Below are 25,835 nucleotides of genomic sequence, written 5' to 3'. Positions count from 1 at the left end.
CCCAATTTGCGGTGCCAGAATTCCTCCCTTGGGGCATTCGAAGCCTCCTGGGGCCGCGCACGTTTTTCCGGCGCTGGGCAGGATCGGGCGGCCGAGCTGACCCAGAAGCACGGGGCATCGCCGGGGCTCCTGGCACCGCCGCCTCCGCACCTCCCTGTCTTTGGTTTCCTAAACCTAAATTCCTCGATTTTCCGTCACCGGGTGTTGGACTCGCTGCGAGTGGCCTATTTTGCGATGGTGCGTGGCAGTCCGTCCCGCTGGGTCGGAGGGGTTTGGGCTCAGGCTGGCGGCTGCGCTTGCGGTGCGGGGGGCGGCCGAGGGCAGGAGCGGAGCCCAAAAGGGTGAAAAAACCATTACCGGGCAAAAAATGCCCAGTTTACTTAATGCTTAGCACTGGGGTATCAATGGGAAATTAGCTGGAAAAATAGTTTTAGGGTAATAAAGGAGGAAATGAAATGATATCTGTGGGGTGCAAGGAGAGGATATGCTGGAATTGCAGCGTGCCTCTTGGTTGGGGTTGTGGCGGTTCTGGCAGAAGGTTCCCAGAGGCGGCAGTTACTCCCCTGCCTTTCCCCGAGGTTATGGAAAGGGTCTGCTCAAAGCAGAGATAAGGAGAGGCTTTAAGAAAAACCAACACGACCCCAAAACTAAAAAAAAAAACAAACCCCACCCCAGCCTAAACTTTATTTTATTCAAGCTCCTGTAGTGGTTTTATTTTTTTTTTTCTTTTTCCAAAACCTGTTACTATTTAAATGCAGATTTTTAGCTTTTCCACCCGGGAGCCGGAGCTGGAAATTCTTTCCACTGCGTTGGTGCAGGAGGGAACAAACCGCTGCTTTTAGTTTGCTCAAATAATCCATCCCAGTCTGGAGCCACGGGTTTCCTCCACCCCGCTCCCTCCCACTCCCAAAACGATCCCGGGGGTCCGCTGCGGGTGCCGATGGGGACAGGGATGGGGATGAGGCCACTGCTTGCAGTCCTGTTGCCCCACAGTTTTTCCCCTAAATTTCCCAAGAGTTTATTCTTGCAAACGCCACGTGGGCACCGGAGCTGCAAGCCTGAGCGGTGGCTTCATTTTGGGGGGAAAAAAAGGGCAAAATCTTCTCCTCTTATTTTCATAGCATTAAGAAAAGGAGGTGGGTTATCGGCGGGGAATTGATTTGCTTTTCATTGTGGCACGGGAGGAGGATGCTCGGGGCTAGCCAGTCTTCGTGGCCCCATGCCGGGACGCCCTGCACCATGGCGGAGGGAAGCTCGTGCTACCCAACGTTTAGGGGATGAGCCATTTCCAAGAATAAAGGAAAGGAAGTTTGGGGTGGAATGGGCAGGCTTTTCCTTATTTATTTCATGCAGCTCCTTGGACCATCGGTCCGATGCCGCACTCCCACCTCCATCCCCGTTTCCTTCTACCTGGTCAACGGGATGCGGTGGTGGCGGCAGCTTATCCTTTAGCGTGGGGACGTGCTGATTTTCCGGGGAAAAGGAGATACCGCAGGATCAGATTTGCACGGTGCTTCGCTGCTGTTGAGGGGCACATCCAGGATAACTGTGCTTCCTGTTCCCTGACCTCCTGAGATAAGCTTAGCTGGCCAGACCGGGACCAAATGAGCCTTTCAGCTTCTCCACTGGGACCACAGCAGTGGGGCCGCGTGTGTCCAAATGCACCTCTTCTCCCCGGGGACCCTGTCGCCATCCCGGAGGGACCGATGGCGTTGGGTTGGGAAGAGCAGCCTGAGGGTAGGATGAGCAGTCGCTCCGGAGCCCTGTCTGCTGGGGGAAGCCCTGTGACCTAAACCAGAATTTTTTTGGGGGCTGATTTTATTGCCAGCCATTTATGGCATCTGGGTGCCAGCCAGAAAACCAGTTGGATCCTTTCACCCTAAAGCATCGCCTGGGAAATAGCAAGGACGTTTGTGGCCCCTAAACCTCTGCTGACCGTCCTCATGTGCTGCCCCGCCAGCCCTTGCCCGCCCCGGGCTGCCGCCATCCAACGCTTTCTCTGGCCCCAAATTTGGTTATTTTTGGGGCTGTTGGATCTCCCAGCCAGGAGGGGCACTGGGCTGAAGCAGGGACGAGCGCTGGGGAGTTACAGGAACAGCAAACCGCCGGCGTTTGCCGTGGGAGGGGGGTTGTGTCTCGTTCCTTTTATCTTTCTGCCGCCTTTCGAAGCAGCCCTGAGCGAGCGGCTGTCGCGGGCAGGCAGCGTAACCAAAACTCGCCCGGTGCACAGGAAAAAGCAGCTGCGAGGCGGTAAGCAAATAAGGTGCTGGGGGCCGGAGGTGCTTCCCCTGCCCGTGGCACACCCAGGGCCGCCGCCGCCTTCGCTCAGGAGGGAAAGACATGGGAGGAAAAGCACCCCTGGCTTTGGGATCAGCCCCTTGGGGGTGATGGAGGACGCAGGGAAGAGCCGGATCCTCTGGGAGCGGGTCGTGGTGCAAAGCAGAGCTTGGCCGTGGCTGCCCGGGACGAGGATGGGGACGTTCCCAGTGCCGTGCCCGCACCCATTTTTAATGTGCCGGTAATTGCTCTTTTCCCTGCCTCGTGGGGGCTCGGTGCAGCTGGAGACGCCGGTTGCTGCAGCCCGGCGGGCTCACGTGCCGTGCACACGCGCCCGCGGATGCCATTTCCGCGCGTGGGCGGTTGGGGCGTGTGAGCCGCCGCTCTGGCCCTCCCCGCGGGCCAAGCCAGCCGTCGCTCTGCCAGCCCTGCCCTCGCCGTCCCGCTGGCCCCTCTCGCCGAGGTCGGGGCCGGCGAGCCCCCCCGCCGTGATGAGGGTGCCCTGGGGCAGCCCCCCACCCCGCTGCGATTCGGATGGATGGCTCCTGGGGTTTTTAACGTACAGGGCTTTTTGTGTCAAACAGCGCGCTTGGCTGTGCAGCATCCTTGTGTCCCTGTCTCGCTCCAACAGCACGTGGTGTCCCTGGGTCCGGCTTCCCCTCCAGCCAGCCTGGGCTCCGGCAAGGAACTGGGTGCCAGGGCGGGTGGAGGGTGACCCCTCGGCCAAAGCCCGGCTGGTTCTGCAGGAGCCAAAGCAACCTCAGAAAGTCCCTTTAGCTGCGCCCCGAAGGTCCGGCTCTTCCCGAGCGGAAAGCGTGTCCTGCCCCGGCACGTGGTCGGAGCCCGGCTGAGACACGAGGTGCAGGATGGTCTCCAGGGCTGCAGCGGCAGTCAGGAAGCTCAGGTGTGAAGCTGCATGTGAAAGCAAAGCTGTGTGGGTTAATTTAAGTAATACACAGCCAAGGCATTTAGATAACTGCGCTTTGTCCTCTGTGTGAACGTCCGGGCGCCGTTAGGCTTGGAGTGTTTGTCATCCCAGATAAAGCTAAAACACCTGGGATTAGTTTGCAAACGCTGGGGGTTTTTTTAAGCTCCTGCAGCTCAAGTGCGACCGTGCAAGGTGATGAGCAGCGTCACGCCTCCGTCCCCAGGCGGGATTTACGGCGAGCAGGTGATGGGCTGCGCTTGCTTTCAAACAATCCGACGAAGCCTTTCCTGCTTGTGCATCCCGGCAGTTTTGCGGAGCGCCAGGGATGTGCAGCGGTGCCGGCTGTCACTGGGGATGAAGCAGAGCAGACATCCCGCCGGGACGGGATCCTTCCAGTGCAGCCGGTCCTGGGAAAGGCAGCCAGTTAAAATAACAATTTATTCTGGCTGGTGTCTTGCGGGATGGTGGAAGGATCCCAGAGCGGCCCTGCCTGGGTTCCTGCTTTATGTCACGGGAAGGGGGCTGCTCTCTCAGCTGGGGATAGTTTAGGATTTTTTTTCTTACTCTTTTCACTGCCTTCTTGGGCCCTTTTTCCTGCCTGTTGGCAAAGTCTGGGAATCGGATGTGTCCCTTGTTTTGCCCGTCCATTTCCCCTTCCCTGCATACGGAAAAAGAAATTAAATGCAGAGGGAGAAGAAAAAAAAAAAAGAGTTTATCACATAGAAATGTGCTTGAAGGAAGTCATTTGGAGCAGAGAGCTGGGCCCAGGCGTGATGCTCACTGTTATCTGTTACTCTTCCTGCATCACTTGGTGGCAGAAGTGTTTCCCATAAGGGAAGTCTGATTTTATGCTAGGGAAGCTCCTCAAATGGTGGGGAAAATGACATTTCAGTGTTCACCTTGCAAGATGTGTGCTGCTCTGGGTCGTACGCCGGATCTCAGCGTGCACCAGGGTTTGCTTTGCAGTGTGCTGGCCTGGGAGACAGTGTCACCTCGTGCCTCAGTTTCCCCGAAAGCAAAGTGGGATGCAGTTCCTCAATGCGGGATGGAGAAACACCGGCTGCTGTAGAGCTGTGCTGCTCTGGGGAATTTTTTTTGAGGAGAAACTCAAACAATTCCTTAAAGCAACCCCAACACCATTCTGTTGCATTTTATTTGTTTGCTTTGGCCCAGAAAGCGGCGCAGGGTCTCCCCGGGGGCACTAAGGCTGTCGCCGAGCACCGGGGCAGCAGCCCGCACCCGTGCCGCCTGGCTCGTGGGTGGCACCCGTGTTTATTTACCTTTTCATCACCTGATTGCCGTGCCCTGCCATGCTGCAGGCGCCAGCCCGCGGGCTGCCAGGCCTGTTTGAGTTGGCAGGAGCCGGAGATTAACCTCCGGTTAAAATAGCCCGACGCCAGCCCCGCGTCTGCCTGGGGTGGCCGGGCTCACTGCGTGCCCTTAGAGCATCTCGTACAGGTATTTTGTGGTGGAGCCAGAGCTGCCTGCGCCGCTTGATAATCCAGAGGAGAGCGTGCCCTTCCGCTGGTGGGAATGGTCCCGTCGCCTCCGGGGGTTACCACCAGGCACCCATCACCCTCCTCTTTCTTGGCTCTGCTCTCCAGAGCCGTGACGAGGAAGAGCAGGAGCGGAGAAACTGCAGATATGCATCCACAAGCCGCAGGTCCCGTGCTAGGACTGCTCAGCTCGGGAAGCTGAAAAATTATGGTGCAAGCGGGTGGCCCCGTTTTGGCATACTCTAAGCATCCGTTATCACTTTCTGCCCTTGGTGGTGTTACGGCGTTTGTCTTCTGGCCGTATCGGGGGGCTGGGACGCAGAGCGGGATCTCTGTGCTGAGCTCTGAGCCACCGACCAAAGAAAGGGGCTATTCAGGAGTTTCCATTTCAGCCTGTCTGTGCTCACCGTGTTGTCCCAAGGAAATTGGAGATTTGGGCTTTTGCTGGTTCCCTGCCTGCGGCGGGTTTCCCGGCCGGGTGGGACATGGCGGTGCCGCAGCTCGGCGGAGTGGTGCTGGCTCTGCTGCCCTGCCTGGTGCCACGGGGCAAGTGGCGAATCCTCTTATTTCTAGTGAGACTTTGGAAGTGAGAGTAGAAGGCTTCAACCCCCAAATGTTCCTGTTTTCTGGTGGCTTTGATTCAGACCCAAAAACGTGCGTTTATGGTGACTTTCTGCCCTTTTTCTCTGGGGATTTGGTGCAAAACGGGCGCTGAGGTGCCACGTGGAGGGCATAGGAAGGAGTCACGAGGCGGGGGAGGCCCTTGGTTCTCAGCATCCTCAAAATTGGGGTTTTGGCGGGGAGGTGCCAGCAGCAGCATTGCCAATGTTTGGGGTTTGGTGCCAGCGATGGCAGCGTCACTCTGCCGCCAGCGGTATTTCGGCTGGCCGCCCCACTGCATGTGTTTCCTCCTGAGGTCACGGAAACCTGTTTTCATGCTTTAATCAAGAGCTCATGCAAAGTCCCTGCTCTGCAAACGGCATTGCTGCGGCTCTTCATGCAAACAGGAGACACGCTAAGAGGACCGCGGCGTTTTGGGCGGCTGCTCGCAGTGGAAAGTCACCCCGGGCACCCCGGCAGAGCTGAGACCTGTGGGAACCCCAGCCGCCTCCCGCAGGGCACCCTGCCTGCCCCATACCCTCTCACCTCGCACGTTGGCACCCTTAAAATGGAGCCTGGATGGAAATAGCAGCAGCAGATCTCTTCTACTTTTAATTTTGGTGGCTCTCTGGGCTGGGGAGAGGAAGCCGGGGGTGGAGAGGAGCCGGCTGCGAAAGGGCGAAGAGCCACTTTCCTTCTGACACGCTCTGCAGAGTGATTCGAAACGTTGAAGCCGCTCCAAGATTATATATATTTTTTTTTTTTTTTTTGCTATACGAATAATTATAGGCGTTACGTACTGGTCTGTCTGTTTCTCGCAGGGGATCAGAGTAGCCTTGTCTAGGAGGGATGTGAGTTTAAAATAATTTGTGTCTGTGAGCACTGAGGAGCTGATGCAGTTTGAAGCGTAAACACGTTCAGGCTTCTTGTTTTCACTGGTTTGTTCAGTGAAGGTAGGTTTGGGTTTAGGTTTTGGTTTTGTTTTGCTTTTGTTTTTTTTTTTTTTTATTTCTCTGAATGAAAATAGATGATGGAAAACAGCCGAGCAAGTTTTGCTTCCTGTTCTCGCTCAGAGCTCCGCGCTGGCGGTGCTCAGAGACAGCCCCGTGTTCGGTCCAGCAGCGGGGCACCCAGCGTGTCTGCCTTGGGCCAATTCCTCTTGAACTTCAGCCGGTCCCTTATTGCCTCCCAGAAAGACAAGGAGTTGGAGGAACACCTTGGTTCATTATTATGCAGAAGTAGGTGGCAGACAGCAGAGGTTTTGGGACGGCTCTTCAGGAGGTTTCTGCCTGATTTCCCCCCCCCCCCATTGGGAGGTTTGGGTTTGGGGCTTTCTGTCCAGTCCCCTCCTGCCCTGGAGCACCGCAGGATGGAGGCGGCAGGTGCCCTGCCCTGGTGCCGTGTCACCTCGGCGCTGGTACCCTGCTGTCCCTTGCAGCACTGTGCGATGCCGCTGAGCCACCAGCACAGCCCTCCCGAGGGGTTCCTGAGGCATGGCTACGGCTTGAGCTTCTCCATCTCCAGCAATCCCTGCTGTGCTCAGCGGATCCTGGATTTCCTTTTCTGGGAGACAGCTGCACCGTCCGTGTTTCCCCACCTTGGGCTGTTGGCAGAGGTTTTGCTCTGGCTGCCAGCTCCCCTGGGAGCAGCTCTGCAGGTGACCACCCCGAGTGTGGGAACGGTGGGCACACATGGAAGCGAGCGCCCATCAGCGGCCAGAACCAGGGGGGTCGCTCCTGAGCCCTCCCGGGGTGCAGGACCTTGCGGTCCTCGGCCAAACCTTGCCCACGGCAGGGCCAGCACATCCATCGCTGCACGGGTGAGGCGACAGGAGTGATGCCCTTGGTGGGTACCAGGGTTTGTGCGTTGCCCGGCGGCCACGGGGCCCTTTGGCGCAGGCAGCGTGCGAAGGTAGCAGTCATCCCACGGGGACGTTGGAGTCTCGGGGAGACCGTGGCAGGCGTTTGGGAGCCCGTGGGGTTTTTTTCAGGTTGTGCAGGTGACTGGGCTTGGGTTTGGGTGGGAGCAGTGTAGATGGAGGCTCTGTACCCCCTGGGACTTGGACCAGCTGAGCATCGGCTTTGGATTTCTTTCCTAGAGCATTGCAGGCTGTAAAGTACAACTAATCAATGGAGAACGTGCTCTGAAAGTTACAGTCCCCAGCGTGTCCGTGTTGGGTTTCTGGCAGGGCATTTTACTCCTGGAGTTGGAGAGGGCAGCTTCTGAGGAGTATTTTTTAGGCAGGCTGAGTGCAGGGATAGATGTTGCTGGAGCCGTCTGCAGCAGGGAAATGATGGTTCCCTGGTGTGGGGAGCGTCCAGTGCTGCGTACTTGGTGTCAGGCTGAGAAGTTTGAGGACAAGCTGTCTTTACGTGGGAATACGTGCAGAACAAGTTGCATTTTGGGGTACGGAATGGACTGCAGGGGTGCAAGGGAAGGGATTGCTAGTCTGGGCCCAAACCACTAATTAATTTTTATTTTTATCACTTTTTACTTCCTTATGCTTACTGGGCTATCGATGAAAACCCGCAGAGCTCCCTGCAGAAGAAGGTAGGTCATGGGCTGGAGGCGAGGGCGGGTACACGCCTTGAGTCTGGGTAGAGGGTGCTGGGGATGAGGAGGGGGCAGTCTCTGGGGTCTTTTAATCGTTTTTAATCCCAGAGAAAGCTGGGCTGACAGCAGAGCTTGCCTGTGATGGCAGGGCTGCCAGCTGTGAATAGGAACACAGAGGATCTGGTTTCTGTAGTTAAAACCAGACATAGTAAAAACAGTCCAATGCCAGAACTGAAGATGTCTAATATTGGAGAGAAAAATGCCCCGTTGCAGTACTGGATGTCCTCACCAGCGCCCACGGCCGATGGACACCGGAGCAGCTCCGCTGCAAGCGGGGGACGGGGTCATGTTGGTCTTAGTGGCTGCTGTGGTCTGAATTACCTGTCTTCTAGGGGATTTCTGAGCACTGACTGTGCTTGGCTTCATGTTTTCCCACCAGGAAAGTCCCTCTGGGAGTTGGTGCTGGAGCAGTTTGAAGATCTCCTCGTCCGCATCCTTTTGATCGCAGCTTTTCTGTCATTCGTAAGTACCCCAGGCTCGGGGCTGGGCACCTTCCAGGGCACGTACGGATCCGGGTGGCAGCCGACCGGCCAAGGAGCCAGAGGAAGGGTCACGCTGGATGAAGGAGATGTGGCAGCAGTGCAGTGGTTTTCTAGGGTATAGGGACCATATCCTTGTCTCTACTTAAAAGGTGAGACAGTAGAATTTTTCAGTAATGCTGATCTACCCAAAAGTGATGTCGAAAAACTACCTGAACTTCTTTCTATTTCCCCAAGACTGTGCCAGACAAAGACAGAAAAGGGCCGTGGAAACGTTCAGTCCTGGGCACGTTTTGGTGGGATGCTGCCGTCTCATCCAGTTAAACCTGGCTTGTGCCTCACCTTGCATAGATGGTTAAAACAGAAAGTGAAGGTGTTTTTTTTCTTTATTCTTTATCTTTTTCCCTGGATATTTTTGAAAGTATTAAGTGTCACATCATGACCAGATCCATGTCGGGATCCGCTGAAATGGAGAACAGTATCTGACATGTGGAGATGTGCATGTCCACGGTGCAGGTGCATTCCTGGTGCAATGGCCAAGCCGTGTGTCCTCGGGGAACTGGGAGGTGCTGGGAGTTGGGGGGTCCTGGCACCACCTCCCTCCGTGCCTGGAGAGGCTCCCAGGACGTCGCACGGCTTGCGTTTTCTCATCCAGAGCGTTGGTGATGGGTGATGAGAGGTGAGAGCAGCGCTTCAGGTACCTGAAGCCAACTCAGAAGTGCCAGGTATCACCTTCACCTCGGTTGGGGTGCAGGCAGCGGGGCAGGCACCTGCCTGAAGTGCGCACATCCGCGTAGGGAAGCAAAGATGGGGCTGGGAGCGTTTCCAAACCCCATGCGGCTGCCCTCCTCAGAGTGAAGTCTCCCTCCTGGAGCCATTCTGCTCATTTTTCAATTAAAAATTAAAATCCAATCTGTTTATTTTTTAAAAAAATTTTTCCCCTCCCTCTGGCTGAGCCAGACTGGCAGCGTTTCGGCTGCCTGCGTGGGAGGTGCCTCCTGCCTGCTGTTCGCTGCCTTCCCGTCCTGCCCACGTGGTTCAGAGATCCTGGGCTGGTGATGCCCAAGCTGGTGATGCTCAGGGCAGGCACAGCTCAGTTGGGTACAGCTGGGCACAGCGCAGGGTGTATAGCTTTCCTTTGAACCTTCGGGGCAGGGTTAATGCTCGCTGACAAAATACGCCTCCCGATGTGTCACACAGCAGGAAAATGTGATGTTACGTTCAGGTAATGTCAGGGACCTCCCTAGGATTGGGTTCTCCTTGTGTTTAGCAGGGCGTGAAGCCCAGCCCAGGCTGCTCCTGCCGCTGGAGCTGCCAGCGTGGTGCCTTCAAGGTGGTACCATCCACCTTCTGCTTCTCCAGATGGTGGTTTTGCTCATCTTCAGACATTCCCTTCCTCAGTGGTTTATCTCCAGTGAAGCTCTTCTCCTGCCTTTCCCGGGGGAGAGGCCGCATCCCTGCGTGTCTTTCCTGGGAGGAGCCGTGATACCCCCCCCAGCACCTCCAGTGAGCACGGAGCAGATTCTCCCCAGGACGTGCAGGCAAAGCCAGCCGGCAGTGGGTGCATCACCAGGCTCAGCGAGCCGGTGCCTGTGAGCGCTGCCGACCTCCTCCACGCTTACTAATGCCGAGAGGTGATGTGGGATCAGCTAAACTCAACGTCCATGTGGTTAGCAAAGCTGCCTTTGTGGGTGGCACTGAGTAATTGCAATATGAACCCCTTTGTACTTGTACTTTGTGGCGCCTTGGAAATGCTCGTCATCACATGCGGCACCTCGCTCCCCGATTGCCGATTTGAGTCTTATTTGCGGTGCCCAAGTACTGAGCCGTTAGCTCAGTTTTGCCCACAATCTACCTTGGGAACAACTCTGCACGAGGAGATGTTTCCCACCGAGCTGCTGGAGATTTACTTATTTTTTGCGTATACTCAGGGTGTTTGGCAGTGGGATGACAAAGCCAAGTCTCCTGTCCTCTCCTTTTGGGTACGACTCGTGAGCAGATAAGGAGGGTGGCTGGTCCCTTGTGAGGTTCTGTACATTCCCAAAACAACACGCAGTGACCCATTTGTTGGTGAATTTGCAGAGCCGTTGCAATCTGCTTGGTGGCCAAGTCTGCCGTGGTGGCTCTGCTAATTGCCAAAGCAGGCATGAACCCGTGTCAGAGGTCCTTTGTGCTGGTGCCTGCGCTGCAGAGCAGTGAGGTGTTGCTATGTTGATGCAGTGCAGGTTGACAAACAGTTAAATGGAGTGAAAATATTTGTGTGTGTGTGTTTCATTGGTATTATGGTATGAGGTCTTTGTGGGATGGAGAGGGGGCTCAGGGCGGTAAGAAGCCACGAGGTCAGTCCCAGCTCTGCAGCGCTGCTTGTGCTGCATCAATTACTTGTATTGCATCACTTCTGCCCAGGAGGGACATCTTGGGGGCTGACCATGCCGCGAACAGCGACTGTAGCAGCTGCCCAGCTCTTGCTGGCACTGTCTGTTTGAGAAGTGGGCAAGTGCTCCCTGGTCTTCGTGCTCATCTGCTCATGGCCGTGGTCTCCCCACAGGTGCACTAAACAAAAATAGATGCTTTCCTGGTGCAAATACTCATCCAGGTTTTGCATGGCCATTTGCTCCAGCCCTGCTCATTTGATGCACTAGGTTATCCCCAGCAGAAGGGTGGAGGCATCCAAGTTAAGCACCAGCAGTGGGATATGGCAAGTCCACGCTTTAACCAAGCTGCATGGGGCTGGCCACCACTCTGGGTTGTCTTCTCTCCAGCAAACACCATACGTTGGTTGGCTCTTGTTTCGGTCCTTCTTCTTTTGAAAATGTTGGTCCTTGTTGTTTCAGCCACGTTGTGGTCCTTCTCTTCTTTTGCCTGTCAGATCCTGGCCTGGTTTGAAGAAGGAGAGGAGACCACGACAGCATTTGTGGAGCCCATCGTTATTATTATGATCCTGATCGCCAATGCCGTGGTGGGCGTGTGGCAGGTAAGTCACAGCACCCCTCACCTGCCCCACAGGTCTCTGCTCCGCATGGCTGAGATGCTTTCTTTGAAGGTCTGGTTGCTTCTTGCTCTTGGAAACTCAATTCTCAAAGGTTCAATTTTTGTGTTGGCCGTGCTGCACCATGCCCTAGTGCAGATGCTCAGTCGTTGGCTGCCTCTCAGCTCTTTCCTTCAATCTTTCTTTGGCAGCTTTTGCAGTTTGGAGTTTAGGATCTTGCATTTATTTGCCATCCAGGTAAATGCTGATTGTCTCCTAGCCGTGGCTAAATGTGTTTTCCAAGGGAAGCTTTTTGCCCTGTCCACCTAAAAACCACGGTGGCTGCTGCCCCTTGCCTCACTGTATCCCTCCTGGGGGATGAACAAACACCTCAGCCAGCTGTGCTCCTCTTCTTGTATATATTCACTTTAAGGCCATTTGTTTATCTGCAGCTTGATCTGAGGTGGGGTTGCTGGATGGGGAAAAATACATCTGGGTGGGATATGCTGCTTCCCAAACAAAAAATGAGAAAATCAAGCCTAAAGGTCCATGCAGTGTCCAGGACCTGGTGTGATTTAAGCCATCAGGGACCATTTCAGAGCAGCTGAAGAAGATGCAGCACTTGCCCCATCCACGGTGCAAATGGACTCCAAAGCCAGGGGTGGGGTCTGGGTGCTCCGGTCTTCGCAGCGGGAACAGCAACCCCCCCGCCGGCAGCTCTGCTCCTCTTCTGCTTGCAGGAGAGAAATGCTGAGAGCGCCATCGAAGCCTTGAAGGAGTATGAGCCCGAGATGGGGAAGGTGATCCGTGCCGACCGCAGCGGGGTGCAGCGGATCCGTGCCCGTGACATTGTCCCTGGGGACATCGTGGAGGTGGCAGGTAGGGTGCCACTGCCCCGAGGCACTGGGTGGGATGGGGGAGGTTTGGTGATGGGCAGCCTGTGGTCCTTGTGGCAGGAGGGCTCTGCCATCGTGTCCAGGCACGTCTCCTCCGGAGGCACAGCCACCGAGTCACCTCAGTTTTGCACACTTGAGACCTTTCCCCAAGCATAAGAAGGACGTGGGTCTGTTGGAGCGAGCCCGGAGGAGGGCCACAAAGATGATCAGAGGGCTGGAGCCAAACTGTTCTACGATCCTGTGATTCTATGCTTAGTTTCTCTCTTTAAATCCAGAGGCGTGAAATGATTTGGGCCCAAGATGGGGCTCATCAGCCTGACGAGGCTCTGCCCCGAGCGTAGGGCAGCAGAGAACAGCAGAAAAGGGGGGGAAAAAAAAAAAAAAAGTATCTTTCCGGTGCAGGTTTTGTGTCTCGGGAGGGTTTCCCTGTTTTCTGAAAGAACGTTTAATTTTCTGCCAAGATTCCCTCTCTCTGGAAGCGGCTTTCCCATGCGCACCGTGACGGGCTGGTGCTGGGTGCCGCGCCGGTGGTGCCAGGCTGCTGCCGGCGTGGGGGGGGTTCGATGCCGCAGGCAGCAGCGCTGGTCCTGCCTGCGTGGGCAGGCTTCCCTGGTAACCGGGGTTTGTTATTCGGGGAGGGTGAGAGGCTGCAGGGTGCTTTTGCCTCCCTGGTCGGGCTATGCCCCCCCACCAGCCCTTCTGTCGGGGTTTTGCGTTCAGCAAAGGATGCCTGGGGGTCTCCTGCCTGCCCCACCAGAGCTAAAGAGGGTGCATTTCAATTATCCCATTTTGTTTGTTCGTTAAACGATGCCGGAAACCCCCAGAGCCGCAAAACTAATCCTCTCCTTTCCTCCTCGTGGCCCTGCTAGTGGAAACATGCTGCAATCCCTCCCGCGCCCAGCCAGCTTTCTGTTATTTATGTCTTACGGTTGGGCTTCAGCTGGAAGATGAACATAAAAATAATGCAGGGAGGATCAAGCGGAGGAGCGCCGGCCAGATCCTCAGCTGGGCGAGCTGGCGGCACTCCTGAGCCACCTCCGGCAATGCACTCCAGCTGCTGACCTGGCCTTTAATTAATTTAATTAATTAATTAAATTCTGCCATCTTTCCCCAGATCAAGTGCTTGCTGCCTGCCCATCAGCGGCTAAATACTACTTTTTAATGGCACAATCGGCATCGCGACTGGGAGGGAAAGAGCTGAGCTCTCCTCTGGAGGGGTTTGCAAAGTATTAGCAAATTAATTAGCAAATTGCGGGTTTAGGAGGTTATAGCAAGTGGTGAGGACGTTGTCAGGCTGCCTGATAGGAAAGTGCACCGGGAGCAATAGCTTTGAACGTGCGGTGGACATCCAGGTGACATCCTGGGGACAGCAGGACAGTGCAGGCAGGAGGGCCTGCCTTCTGTTTGCATGTGCAAACGCCATGAGTTTGGCAGCAGGGAGCAGAAAACGTGCTACACTGAGACGGGAGGGGAGCGGTGGTTGCAAGTTGGCGAGCCCTTTAAACCCAGCTGATTTTCGCCCTTTTGTACCAAGGCAGCCGAGGTGAGTCCTCCCGCAGGCAGCTGCGCAGGGATTAAATTCGGCTGCAGTGCCAGCTTTCTGCCTTGCCCAAAAAGCGCAGGCAGGGCCTTGCCGAAGGACCTCCGTCGGGTGCCGCACCACCTGCCCGCGCCCGCTTTGCTCAGGCAGCGTTGCTTCCCGTTTTCCTCTCTTTCCCTTGGCTTTCGGCACGGGGGAGGCTTGCAGCGCTTGGGAGATCAGCGCACGTTTCGTAGCTGGCTGGCGGCAGCTGCCAGCTCCGTACGTCTGTCCTGCGCCGTGCAAGTCTCTTGGGATGCTGTCGCACTATCTACCCTCGAGCAGATGCTGCCCCTGTGGCACCAGGGCTCGATGCTGTCTCTAGCTGCTGGCAACAGATTTTTTTCATCTGCAGGTTGAGCTAATATTTGCAACCCCTCCCTGCCCTTCCCAGGGCAACAAGGAACCCTTTGCTCCCTTTAAGGCTCTCCATTCCCTCGAGCAGCTGCAGAGTCCAAGGGAAATGTTTGGGGGGGGTCCGTGAGTCCCAGTGCTTAGTACCCCCCAGCTCAACCCCCCCCAAAAAAGGGTGCAGTGGGGAGCGGGGCAGGTCTGGCCGGACAGCAGATGTTGCACGCCCCATCCCAGAGTGCTTGCATCTGCAGCTGGAATAAATGGCTGGGCGATGGAGCGGTGCCAGCCCTCCTCCCGCAGCGCTTGGGGGGGGTTTATGAGCCCCGGGAGGAAGCGCTCGTTAAAGTCTGGGATTTGAGACGATAGTTAGCGGCCAAGCCGGCGGTGTTGTGCAATGTGATGTAAGGCGCTGTGAGCCGGGGCTCTCTTCGCCTCAATATTTCCGAAGCGCTGGAGCGCGGTTGCATCCAGCCGATAAGGGAGCAGGAGGAAGAGCTGCTCCATGCCAAGGAGCTGGGAGAGGGAAACTCAGTGGGAATAACGCGGTTTTTTAAGGAAGCGCATGCATGTTGGTGGGCAGCGATCGATGGCTGTCAGTCGGCAGGGCTGCTTTCACCCCTAACCACCACGCTGTGCCAGGAGACCCACGGACGGCTGTTTGTCTTGGCCACAAAAGGTCAACAGCTTCCAGTCAGCCCACGGACCCCTGAAATGGGGTTAAGGGTGGTGTCGGGAGGCTTGGGGTGCTCCACAATGGGGACATTTTGGCTTTTTGCAGGGAAGAGGAGAGACGGGGACGTGGCGGGGCAGGCGGTGCGGGGCAGCAGGCAGGGCTGTGCCGGGTTTGGCCAGAGGGCAGAGGTGTGACACTTGCTGCCCCAAGGACCGCACGCCTGCTCCTCAAACTGCCGTGGCTCTGCTCCGAAACGAAGAGACGAGATACCTGCCCTCCTGCCCGCTTGCTGGCAGGAGGGGGGATGCGGTGATGGATAAGGGGGTCCCAGCCGCCGCAGAGCAGCGGATGTCACCGTGGAGGTGCAGCCGGGGCGGGTGGGACATGGGGGCTTGCTGGGAACCCACTGGGGTCTTCCGCTCACCCAGAGCTCCTTTGCTGCCTTTGCTTCTTGTCCTGGCAAACCTGGCTTTGAACCACAGTTAGTTTTGCTTGGGTGGCAGCCGAGGAAAGCGGTTGGCAGGGTTGACAGGCAGGTCACCCCCCCAGCAGCATCCCTGTGCAGCAGGGACAGGGAAGCGCTCCCTTCTGCCAAATTTTACACAGGGAGGTGGTGCTTGAAACATGGGGTCGGTCCGTGGGAGCATGGCAGGAGTAACCCCCTCGGCCTCGGCGCTGCTGCCTGCTCCCCGGGCTGGCTGCTTTTGTGCGCAAGGTAATCCCCTAAAATTCAAAATTCCTCAAAGTCCCATCACTGCACTGCCCAATATCTGGTGATGCCTCTTTCCAGCTTTCTTTTTTTTTTTTTTTTTTGGTGTGTAAATTTTACAAAATAAGCTTTAAATCCAGCCAGGAGGTGTCCCAGGGCAGGACCCCAGGTTACCACGGGCTGGACTCCTCGTTGCTGCAGGCTGGGTGCTGCCATGTGCCTGCGCTGTGTAGGGACGTGGTGATTCTCAGCAAAAGCCAGTCCCTGCCCTGGAGACCAGACAGTTGAAATGAAAAACGAGGGGAGACGGCAGGAACTGAGGTGCAAGCCTTGGGGCAGAGCCTGGCCGTGTGCATTTGGGGTTTGCCGGGGCGGTGGGCACTTGCCGGTCCTGCCTGACGGAGCTGCTCTGCTCTTGCCCTTGTAGTTGGCGACAAGGTGCCGGCGGACATCCGGATCATTGAAATCCGGTCCACCACCCTGCGGGTCGACCAGTCCATCCTCACAGGTGCGTGTAGACGCGACGGGGCGGAGGCGGGTGCTGAAGGCAGAGCTTTCCCTCTGGCGTCTGCCCCGAGCCAAATTTCAGGGCTGACGTTGGGCTAAGCGCTTTGCTGGGGTGGAAAATGGGTGGGAGAATGAGACTGAGGACCTGGGGAGGTCCCAGCATCATCTGAAAGTCATGGCATAGGCGAGATGTGCCCGCTGCTTGGGCATCCTTCCTGCAAAACGTGACGCACGGGGATTTCCCGTGCGAGATGTGGGGTTTCACGAGGGGCTGCTCGGTCCCTGCCCATGCTCCCACCGTGCAGCCGTCGCACAATGACCGCTGCTGCACGAGGCCTCATGATTTCAGGGAGAGGTGACAATATTTAGGGCTTTTTTTTTTAAACACTGGAAAAGCCCATAAAGCTGGTAATCTATGATATTTCAAAAAGTCTTTCTCTCTGCTGTCAGGGAAGGCCGGTGAATGATCAGATGACAAAAAGGGATTCTAGTATTTCAGCCCTCTTGCATGATTTTGTAAAGGCATCGAGTTAGGAGATGGCAGCAGGGAAGGAAAAATGATCAGAAAATATGTAAAAAACATGGGGAAAGGAGCCCAGTCGCCTTGAAAAGTGGCTGTGCGTTAACTTAGTTCTCCACGGGCAAAAGGAGAGGCAGCAAAAGGGCAAAGCTGCAAAGGATGAAATATAAACCTTCAGCAGAAGGGCTTTGGGCACCTTTCCTGTTGTGCTGCCCTACGATGCCCATCTGATCACGCAAACCTGCGCTGCAAGCCGGCTGCCTCCCGGCACAGGGATTTGGCCCCATCCTGTTGGGCTGCATGGGACCTCATGGCCACTAACGATCTGCACGGGTCGCTTTTCTGCAGCCCTCATCTTCAGAGCACCTTGGCCCAGCTCTGACATCTCCATGATGGGTGTTTTGATGCTTTGGTGGCAAAGTGCTGCTTTAGAAAGCCGCGGGGGGTTGTGATGCAGGCTGATAACAGCTTTGAGCAGAGGCTGGAGAGGAAACAGTGGTGGTTCATCTCCTCCCTCTTGTCTCGGCAGGGGAGTCTGTGTCGGTGATCAAACATGCTGACCCCGTCCCTGACCCCCGGGCTGTCAACCAGGACAAGAAGAACATGCTTTTCTCCGTAAGTCCCTTACGCCTGTCCCTACCTCTCCTGTGGTTTTCCAAAGAGCCTCCAAGTGAAGAGGCTGATGGACATGGGAGATCTCTGAGCAGTGAAAGTGTGTGCGTGCATGAGAGAGACTCAAATCCGTAAAAATTAGGACCTATTTCCACAGGATTTCATTTGGGCTCTGGCACATGACACCCTTAAATGCTTTGGGCGGTCTCAGCGGGTTTTCGGTCAAGTAGGATGCATTATGGATGGGGAAAAAGTTTGTGGTTGAGCCTGGAGCTATTGCAAATTTGGGTTTCCTCCTTGCTCATGCTCCTTTCAGGCAGAAGTCAAGTCTTCAAGGGGTGAGACAGCTGTCAGGAGGGTCTCCTGCTACTTTAGGGTGGGTTTATATAAAATCCCAGGATGTCTCATTTTCCCTTTAACCAAGATCTCACATTCTCCTTTCACAACAAGTGACCCATTTCCCTGCTCGGGCTGAGATGTTTCATGCTCACATATCCACTCTGGCCCCTTTCTTCCCTCCCAGGGCACCAACATTGCAGCTGGGAAGGCCGTAGGGGTTGTCATTGCGACAGGCGTGTACACCGAGATCGGGAAGATCCGAAACCAGATGGTGGAGACAGAGCCTGAGAAGACCCCCTTGCAGCAGAAGCTGGACGAGTTCAGCCAGCAGCTCTCCAAAGTGATTTTCCTGGTGTGTATTGCCGTCTGGGTCATCAACGTCAGCCACTTCAGCGACCCTGTCCACGGGGGCTCCTGGTTTCGGGGGGCCATCTACTATTTCAAGATTTCGGTGGCACTGGCGGTGGCTGCCATTCCCGAGGGCCTCCCGGCCGTCATCACCACCTGCCTGGCACTGGGCACACGCCGCATGGCCAAGAAGAACGCCATCGTCCGGAGCCTGCCCTCGGTGGAGACCCTGGGCTGCACCTCCGTCATCTGCTCCGACAAGACTGGCACCCTCACCACCAACCAGATGTCCGTCTGTCGGGTGAGTGCTGGGGGCGTTTCGGGTTTTGGGGTGCAGGAGGGATGCTCTGTAAGCCCCCCAGCACCCTGCACCACTCCATCCCCATCCTGACGTGACAGGCTTTGCTGTCCTCACCAGACTTGTTCTGTATTAGCAATTTGAAGGTGAGCATGGAAGATGGTCTGTAGGAAGCTCCGAGCTTCCTCTCTGCCTGATCAGGGATGAGGAGGTTTATGGCTTCTCTTGGCGTGGTTGTAATTAGAAAACTCACTTTTATGAGCGCACCAGTTTGGAGGTGCCGTGTTGCAGACTTATTTCAGGGCTTCCTCTCCAGAGAGCGTTTCTTCCTGCTGGGATGTGGCATTGAGACAGAGCTCTTGGAGACACCAAGGCAATCGGCCTCCTCTGCTCTCATGCCCGTTTTTCCCTTGTTTTTAACCAAACCAGTGAGAAATTCTGGACCATGCAAAATTACAAAGTCTGGACCTGAGGCCCAAACTTGGAGGGTCAGTGCAACGCGTGGGTCCAGCTCATGCAGAAATCCAGAGGTTGAGCAAAGGTGCCCATGACCTGGTGAAACGGTGCTTTGGTTTCTCGTCCTCGCCTGGCAGAAAGTCTGCTGTCAGCAGTGGCGTGTGGCTGGGCTTGGACCGAGAAGCGTTTCTGATGGAGGGAGCCCTGGGGTGGTTTGGCAAAGAGGTTGAAGGCTCCTGGTCTACCAGAGAGCTTTGCTTCCACAAGTCTGGCTGTATGGGGAGGTGGCTTGTTAGGAATGCCTGGACTATCCGAGCAATTTTCAATTTTCCCATTAATCCTGAAGTCTCAGGAAAGCTTTTTTTCATGGCCTTAGCAGATTGGTTTTATAGGGGAACCTTGGAAAATGTGTGGCTGTGGGGAAAAAAGGACCTGGCCACCGCCTGTCCCCTCTGACGCTCGGGTAGTGTGGTGGGAAGCCTACAGGAGGGTCTGCTCCTGGAACGTGGGCAGAAGCGCCACCGTCTCCTGCGGTGTGGCACAGTGGGGAGAGGCAGGATTAGCGATGCTGAGACAAGGAGATGGCAGGAGGGGGACAGAGTGGGGCAGTGGCACACAAGGCGGTTTTTGCATCGACCCATCATTTGCAGAATGAACTCGGCAGCTTTGGGAAAAAAAAAAAAAAAGAATTAAATTCAAAATTCAATGTATCCTCCACCCCATCTCCCCACAACCCCTTTCCAATATCCATGTTATCCTGACTCTCAGGGCGCGATACCAGGAGCCAGGCTGGCCTCGGGACACACAGACGCAGCCGTTAATGTTTAACGGCAGGGATTCCCGCGTTGACGCAGGCAGTGCCGAGGCTGCCGGCGGCTCTGCCCTGCGGCGGGTGGGTAAATATTTGCGCTGGGCGGCCATTGGCGTGTCCTGGACACGCTCCTGCACCGAGCGGCCGACTCAGCCACAGGGGTGCAAAAGCCACGAAAGCCTATCAATAACCTGGAAAAAATGTATTAATTGTGTGCGATTTAATTAACGCGCACATTTAATTTGGGTGAGCGCAGCTGCTTGGCCACGGGTTACGCTGCCAAGTGGTGCTTGCCCTTTACATCTCGCTGCCAGCGTCGGGTCTCTGGAGCTGTACGGTGACTCTTGAAAGGCGCCGAGTCAGTTTGAAAACCCTCAGCTGTTTTTTAGGGGCTGCGCCACCGGCTCCGGGTCCCTCTCGGCACGAGCTGAGCCAGCGCAGCAGGATGCGTGCAGATGCCATGCAGTCAGCACGGGGGAAACCGTGTCCCCCAAATGCCCACGGGTGTTACGTGCCCTCTGAAGGCCTTTGAGCCGGGGGCCTCGTCTGTCTGGGGTGGCCAAGATTTCGGTGCTTTTGCTGTGGCCTTGAGTCCTCCAGAGGTTACAGCTCTGCAGAAACACAGCAAAGCCACAAACGTGCTTAGTAAATCAGATTAAACACGTTGTTCGTGTCACTCACCTCATGGACAACTGGAGGTCTCCAAGACCACCATCTCACCCAGCCCAGGGTGCGGAGCGACCAGGGACAGCCTTCTCCCACCATTAAACAACCATGCGGATGGGAGTGATGGGAGTCTAGCGGGGGAGAAGGGGGCAGAGAATCATTGCAGCTCAGCTCTTGCACATTTAAATCAGTCTCCTAAAAGTTGCAGCACCCTTTTACGCACCGTAACTTAATTTTCCGGGAGCACGAGGGTGGTGGTTGTAAGTCGGCACCGGCAGCGGGGAGGGGAGTGCGGCTGTGCGGGGTTGGGGCTGCTGCTGCGTGGGCAGAGCTGGATGGGGCCGGAGGGGGGAGATGTCCGGGAGAGGGGTGGCTGGTGATGTTTGGCTGTCTCTGAGATGGCTGGTCATTTGGGGAACAACAGCAGAAGGGGGTTTGTTTTCAATAAACCTTGTAGCAGAGCCTGGGATGTGCACACATCCGTCCCCAGGACGCCCAGGAGCTGCGCAGGCGCTATTTGCTTTTTAATCTGCAGGACACTGTGCCTTGATTCGGCAGTTTCGTCTGTCCAAACCGGTCACTAATTAATGGGACACCTCGCTGGGGGTTTCCCAGGGGCTGCGGCCGAGCCGCTGGCTGTGCCGGGTACCGGTGGGTGCCTGTCGGCCAGGGCCGCTTCCAGCGCAGGAGGGAGACGCCGCTGCTCCGTGGGCTGATCGATGGGTAAATGACTGATGATTACAGCCTCTCACTATTCCAGACAGCAATCCTATCTCGGCTGCCTTTTAATGAGTAGTTCTTTTAAAGAATCTACAGAAAATACAGAAACCTGGAGACGTATCCTTCGCACCTCTCTTCCCCGTGAGCCCGCAGCCCTGTGCTGCTTCGGGGACGGTGCGGCCGCGAGTGCCCTCTGCTTTCGGAAAGTACACGCCGGCCGTGTGATATGGGGCCGGGGCCAGGCGAGATCTGCAGGGCAGGAGGAGCAGGGTGCGCTCTTCGTAAGCATGCAGTAACATTTTCCTTTCCATCTCTGCATTGCATTGAACCCCCAAATCACCGGCGTGGGTTTAGAAGGGTTACGGGCCGGGGGGTGAGCAGGGGAAGCCCTGGGGGTTACTGGCCGGGTTCCCCATGCTGGATGCTGGAGGTGGTGTTTGCCGTGGCAGTGCAAGAGGTTGGGCAGCCCCTCACGAGCATCTCTCTGGCAGCATCCCCAAACCGCCCAGCCGAGCCGCGGCGCACAGCTCTGCCACCTCCTTCTATTGCTCCTGTGGTTATTTGTATTACTTTTGTGATGGGAACCTTACCTATCCTCTTTATGGATTAAGACAAGGCTATTTCCTCCGGACTGTTCCCACTGCCTGCAAACCCGCCCTCTTTTCAGCCTGGAAATCTGCCGAAACGTCGCACCAAAAACCCGCAAACACCTTTGCGATCCCCTGGCCGCCCCTTCGCTTTGCCAGTCATGCGAGCCGGGAGCAGGCAGGAAATTTGATATAACCTCTGGTTGCTGTGGGTTACACAGCACCTTTTTAAATAGGCATGGAAAAATAAAGGGCCTGGAATTATTTTTATTTTTTTTTCCTTTTCCTTTTTTAATAAGAAAGTTGCTATTGTGAAAGTAGTAATTGTTTTGTAGCTGTTAGCACTTGAAAACAAACAGGCCCGTATCAGGCAAAACCATCGGTGCCTGGGGCGGATGCTTTCAGATTTTTTAATAAGAGTCCGGTCGGTGTTTCTAAGCGCAGGAGTCCATTTTTCTGAAGAGACCAGGAGATTTGGCTTTCTGGAAAGCTGATGGTGTTGGACATCCTAAAAAAGGGTGAAGGATGCTCCCCCTTTGAAGGTCCCTTTTGGTGTTGCAGAAGTCTCCGCTTTGGGAAATCTCAGCCACACTTCGCCTCCGTTCCTGGAGTCCGTCATTTTGGGGCAGTTCAGTTGCTAGAGGAGATGCGACGTGTTTTGGCTCTCCTTATCCAGGTCCTTCATGCGTTAGCGTTTGCAGCTCCTGCCAGAGGAGCTCAGTGCCTCACGGCGCGCCCGGGACGTCCTGAGTCTCTTCTGCAACCCTTTGGCTTACGATTTTGTTTGAAACCCTCCAGGGATGCTGAGGCGCCCCGAGGATGGGCTCTGGCAAAGGGGTTGAGGGCAACAGCCCAGCAAACGGGGTGGCTGCAGGTAGCCGTGAAGCTGCGGGGCTGCAGGGAAGTTGCTTTGGGCTCAGAAATATTTACTGAGGAGACATACGCTTTGAACCTCCTGCTTCGATTTGCCTAAACCTGTAAAATACAGCAGTGAGAAAACCTGCCGAGGCGGCCCGGTGCTAAACCCGTCGTCAGCGTGCGTCCCTGAGCTTCACCTTTTTGGCTTGGCTTGGTCCTCGGCTTGCCCCTGTGGGGACCCCCGGCTGCGCAGGGAGGGCTCGCGCCCACCAGCCGACGTGGCTGCGCTGGTGGGATGTCCTTGTATTATTAACAGTAATTATAATAATAGTAAATTAGCCTCTGTTAGTTGCCAGAGGAAGCGCAGAGGGGAGGGAAGTCGATGGTACCTAGAGCCATCGCTGAGTGATGCCTCCTGGTTTCTCCTGGGGAGCATCTCAGATAAAGAGAGGAAAATAAGTAGGGAAAATAAATGATCTGAGACAGGGCGGAGAAGGGACAGTTGCCCCTGCACCACTTTCTGGAGCCGTCGAGCAGGTCTGTAGAGATGAGGGCTTCGCTTTCCTGTAGCCGTCCTCCCTCCTGGCTGCTCCCCCGCAGACGTTTGCAGCTGGGGAAATGCATTCGTCAAACCGATTGCATGCATTTATTTATTTATTATGTTACTTTTTGGCTTCAGCACGGGTCATAAAGAATGATTAAGCAGAAATGAGCGTCGTCAAACTGTCGGCCCGGCTGGGAACGGGCGCTGCTCTCACTGCTGCTGGATGTGCCCCAAAGGGTGGGCTGTGCAAGGGGGGATTGGGAGAAGGGGGATTTTTACCCTATTTCTGGGGGTTTGGTTTTGTTGCTCTCACTATAGCAGCAAGAGAGAAACTGGAAGGAGTTTGAATGGCAAAAATCACTAAAAATAGAGCGTGTGGGACTTTTATGGCTCCCTGGGGCTTTATTAGTGAGCTGCCACGCTGCCGGTGCCTGGAGCTGAGCTGCGATCCCAGTAACGCGCGAGGCGAGCTGGTGGCGGAGAGCTGGCTGGAAAAGGGTGGCGGGGCAGCGGGTCGGATCCTGCACCACGGAGGCTTTCCAGGGTGGCCGTGGCAGGAGCGGAAACCCGGACCCGACTCCTTCTCTGCTCCAAGAAAAGCACAGCCACCTTGTTAGGAACGGGCTCGGCATTGCTCCTCTCCGATGGAGGAGGAAAAAAAAGAAAAAAAAAAAAAAAAGAGCTGGAGGAGGCGAATGTGAAAAAGGTGGGGGAGAGCTGGAAGGATTCGGGGACGGCCAGGAGTGCTCGGGGAGGTGGCTAAGCCCGGTGCTGGCGAGGCCATCACTGGGACGGTACTGGCTGGAGGGTCTCCAGGCTGGGCATGGAGATTGTGCCAAAAAATCACTGCCTAATGCTCTGCCTCCACCTTTCCCCCGTGCAGATGTTCATTATGGAGAAGGTGGAGGGCTCCCAGTGCAGCCTGCACGAGTTCAGCATCACCGGCTCCACCTACGCCCCCGAGGGACAGATGTGAGTGCGGGTGCCCTCTGCTTTCTGGGTGACACGGGGTGGTCCCGGGCTGGCACCGTGGTTGGGGGGAGGCAGGAGGGTGGCCAAAGGAGTGGGACCCCAGGCTTACCCCGCCGGCTGCGGAGGAAGGGGGTTTTCCACGTCAGTTCGCAGCCGCGCTGAACCCTGCCGATGGAGGTACCCGCTGGGCGCTGGGGTTTGGCCACGCTGGGCTTGCAAGCGTCGGGTGGCTGCCTTTCACTTTCGGTGGGAGCCAGGGCAAGTCGTTTCACCAGCCCTCGTTGGTGGCTCCCACCCCACACGATGTGGGGGGGCACGTGCCCCGGCTCTGCCTGCTGCCCTCCCGCTGCTCAGCAAAGGGGCTCCTGCGCGCTCCGCTCTCCCTTCATCGGCAATCCCGGTGAAACGAGCCTGCTTTTGAACTGGAGAGCACAGCAAGTGTGGGAATAGTGATGAACGAGGCTTTTTGCAGTATGTGCTCATTCTCCAAATTTCTGAAGCCTGTGTACTTTTGGTATCGGTCGGCAACTGTTGCCCCCACCCCAAGCAGGACCCGGGGCCGGCAGCTTGTCCCACAGCCGTGCTGCCGGCGATGTGCAGAGGCGCTTGGAAACAGCTGTGAACCCCAGCAGGAAAGCAGCACCGAGCCCCACGTCCTGGGCAGGGATGGCCGAGATGGCTGCTGTGCCCGGGGCACGATCCCACTGATGTCAGGACTTGTTTTGGGGGAGCCGTGGGCTCTGCTGAGCTGCGGCCGTGGGCGGGGAGTGGAAGCCAGAGGGTTTTCCATGCTGTGTTGTTACACACGTGGAGCTTTCTGCCGTTGTGTTTGTTTATTCCCCCTCCTTTGGGAGGAGGTGATGCTCCCCGGCGTGCGGAAAGTCTGGGAAGGAGGAAGATGAGAAGCTCAGCCGGTGGTTGGAGCACTCTCTGCTCCCCTTCACTTTGCTGTGTGACCCTGGGCGTGTTCTCCACTGCGGTCCCTTCTGCTCATCTGTGGAGTGACTGTAATTCATCCCAGCCTCAGACTTAATTTCATGAATATTTATAGAGCCAATCTGATCCTTGGCTAGGAATCTCCATTAAAAAGTGAGCCAGGTCATAAGCTGGTATCAATCAATGCATTTCAATTAAACAAGGAGGACCGAGGGGCTGAACTTGTGTCTGCTAACTTCTGCAGCTCAATGTCCTCTCTCTTCTGGGGACTGCCTGCAGGGAGGCTCCATGTTGGTCTGCAGCAATTCGCGTTGCTTTTGAGTTTTGCTTCAGCCCTGTGCGTGTATTGCACGTTGGGGGTGAAGTGAGAGCTCGCTTAGGTGTCACGGAGAGAATCCCCCCAATTCCCCCAGGGCTGGTGGGACTGAAATACTTGTTTTGCTTTAGCCTGGCCTCGGCGTGGGGGATATTATGTGCTTGACCTTGGGTTTGCTGGCATCCCTACGTGCACTCAGCCAGCAGCACCTTTGCTGATGCTGTTCCCAGCATACGGTCTCGCCCAGCTCCGTGCGGGGCCAGCTGATGATGGGGACGTATCCCCCATCCCTTCCCAGCAATATCCAGGGGATCACATGCCGCAAAAGCCATTCCTGGTGTTTCCACCCTCCCAAACATCGAAACCTGGCCCAGAATGTCTGCAGGCTCCCTCCTCCGCCTGCTCGTGAGCTGGGGCCAGGCAGCATCCTCTGGGCAGGAGGCAGCAGCAATCCCCTGCCGCTCTCAGCCCAGCGCCGCTTCTTCTCCCTCAGCAAACAGATTTTTCAGATTTTCTTGGCCGCTCCCTGTTTTCCGCTCCTGAGCTGTAACAAGGGCTCCAACATGTTCTTTCCATTGGGAACCAGCAGTGGAATAAACTGATCCTAATAAATGCCTGACAAATTATTTTTCCAGCAAGCAGATGACCGGCTGGGTTTATACAGCTCTAACCTGCAGTTACCTCTCCTGGAGTCGGGGTAATTTTTTATTTCTCCTGAAAACCACCACTGCCGTTTCTGCCACCGGGCAGTGGGCAGGAAGCAGCGTCCGGCT

The 25,835-nt window shown here is 56.0% G+C and overlaps 1 protein-coding gene across 1 annotated transcript in view; it reads left to right on the top strand.

The window, feature by feature from the left end:
* ATP2A3 (ATPase sarcoplasmic/endoplasmic reticulum Ca2+ transporting 3) overlaps positions 1 to 25,835 on the top strand; it is a 53,734-nt gene that overhangs the window by 12,159 nt on the left and 15,740 nt on the right. Inside the window, 8 exon segments of the mRNA XM_075771361.1 lie at positions 7,834 to 7,851; positions 8,294 to 8,376; positions 11,263 to 11,367; positions 12,102 to 12,240; positions 16,000 to 16,080; positions 17,129 to 17,214; positions 17,735 to 18,199; positions 23,722 to 23,810. Coding sequence (XP_075627476.1) covers positions 7,834 to 7,851; positions 8,294 to 8,376; positions 11,263 to 11,367; positions 12,102 to 12,240; positions 16,000 to 16,080; positions 17,129 to 17,214; positions 17,735 to 18,199; positions 23,722 to 23,810 — 1,066 coding nt within the window.

The sequence above is a fragment of the Balearica regulorum genome, chromosome 19, assembly GCF_011004875.1.
Source record: "Balearica regulorum gibbericeps isolate bBalReg1 chromosome 19, bBalReg1.pri, whole genome shotgun sequence".
Taxonomy (NCBI): domain Eukaryota; kingdom Metazoa; phylum Chordata; class Aves; order Gruiformes; family Gruidae; genus Balearica; species Balearica regulorum.
Note: the sequence above shows the minus strand (reverse complement) of the source record. Positions and strands in the feature narration are given on the sequence as shown.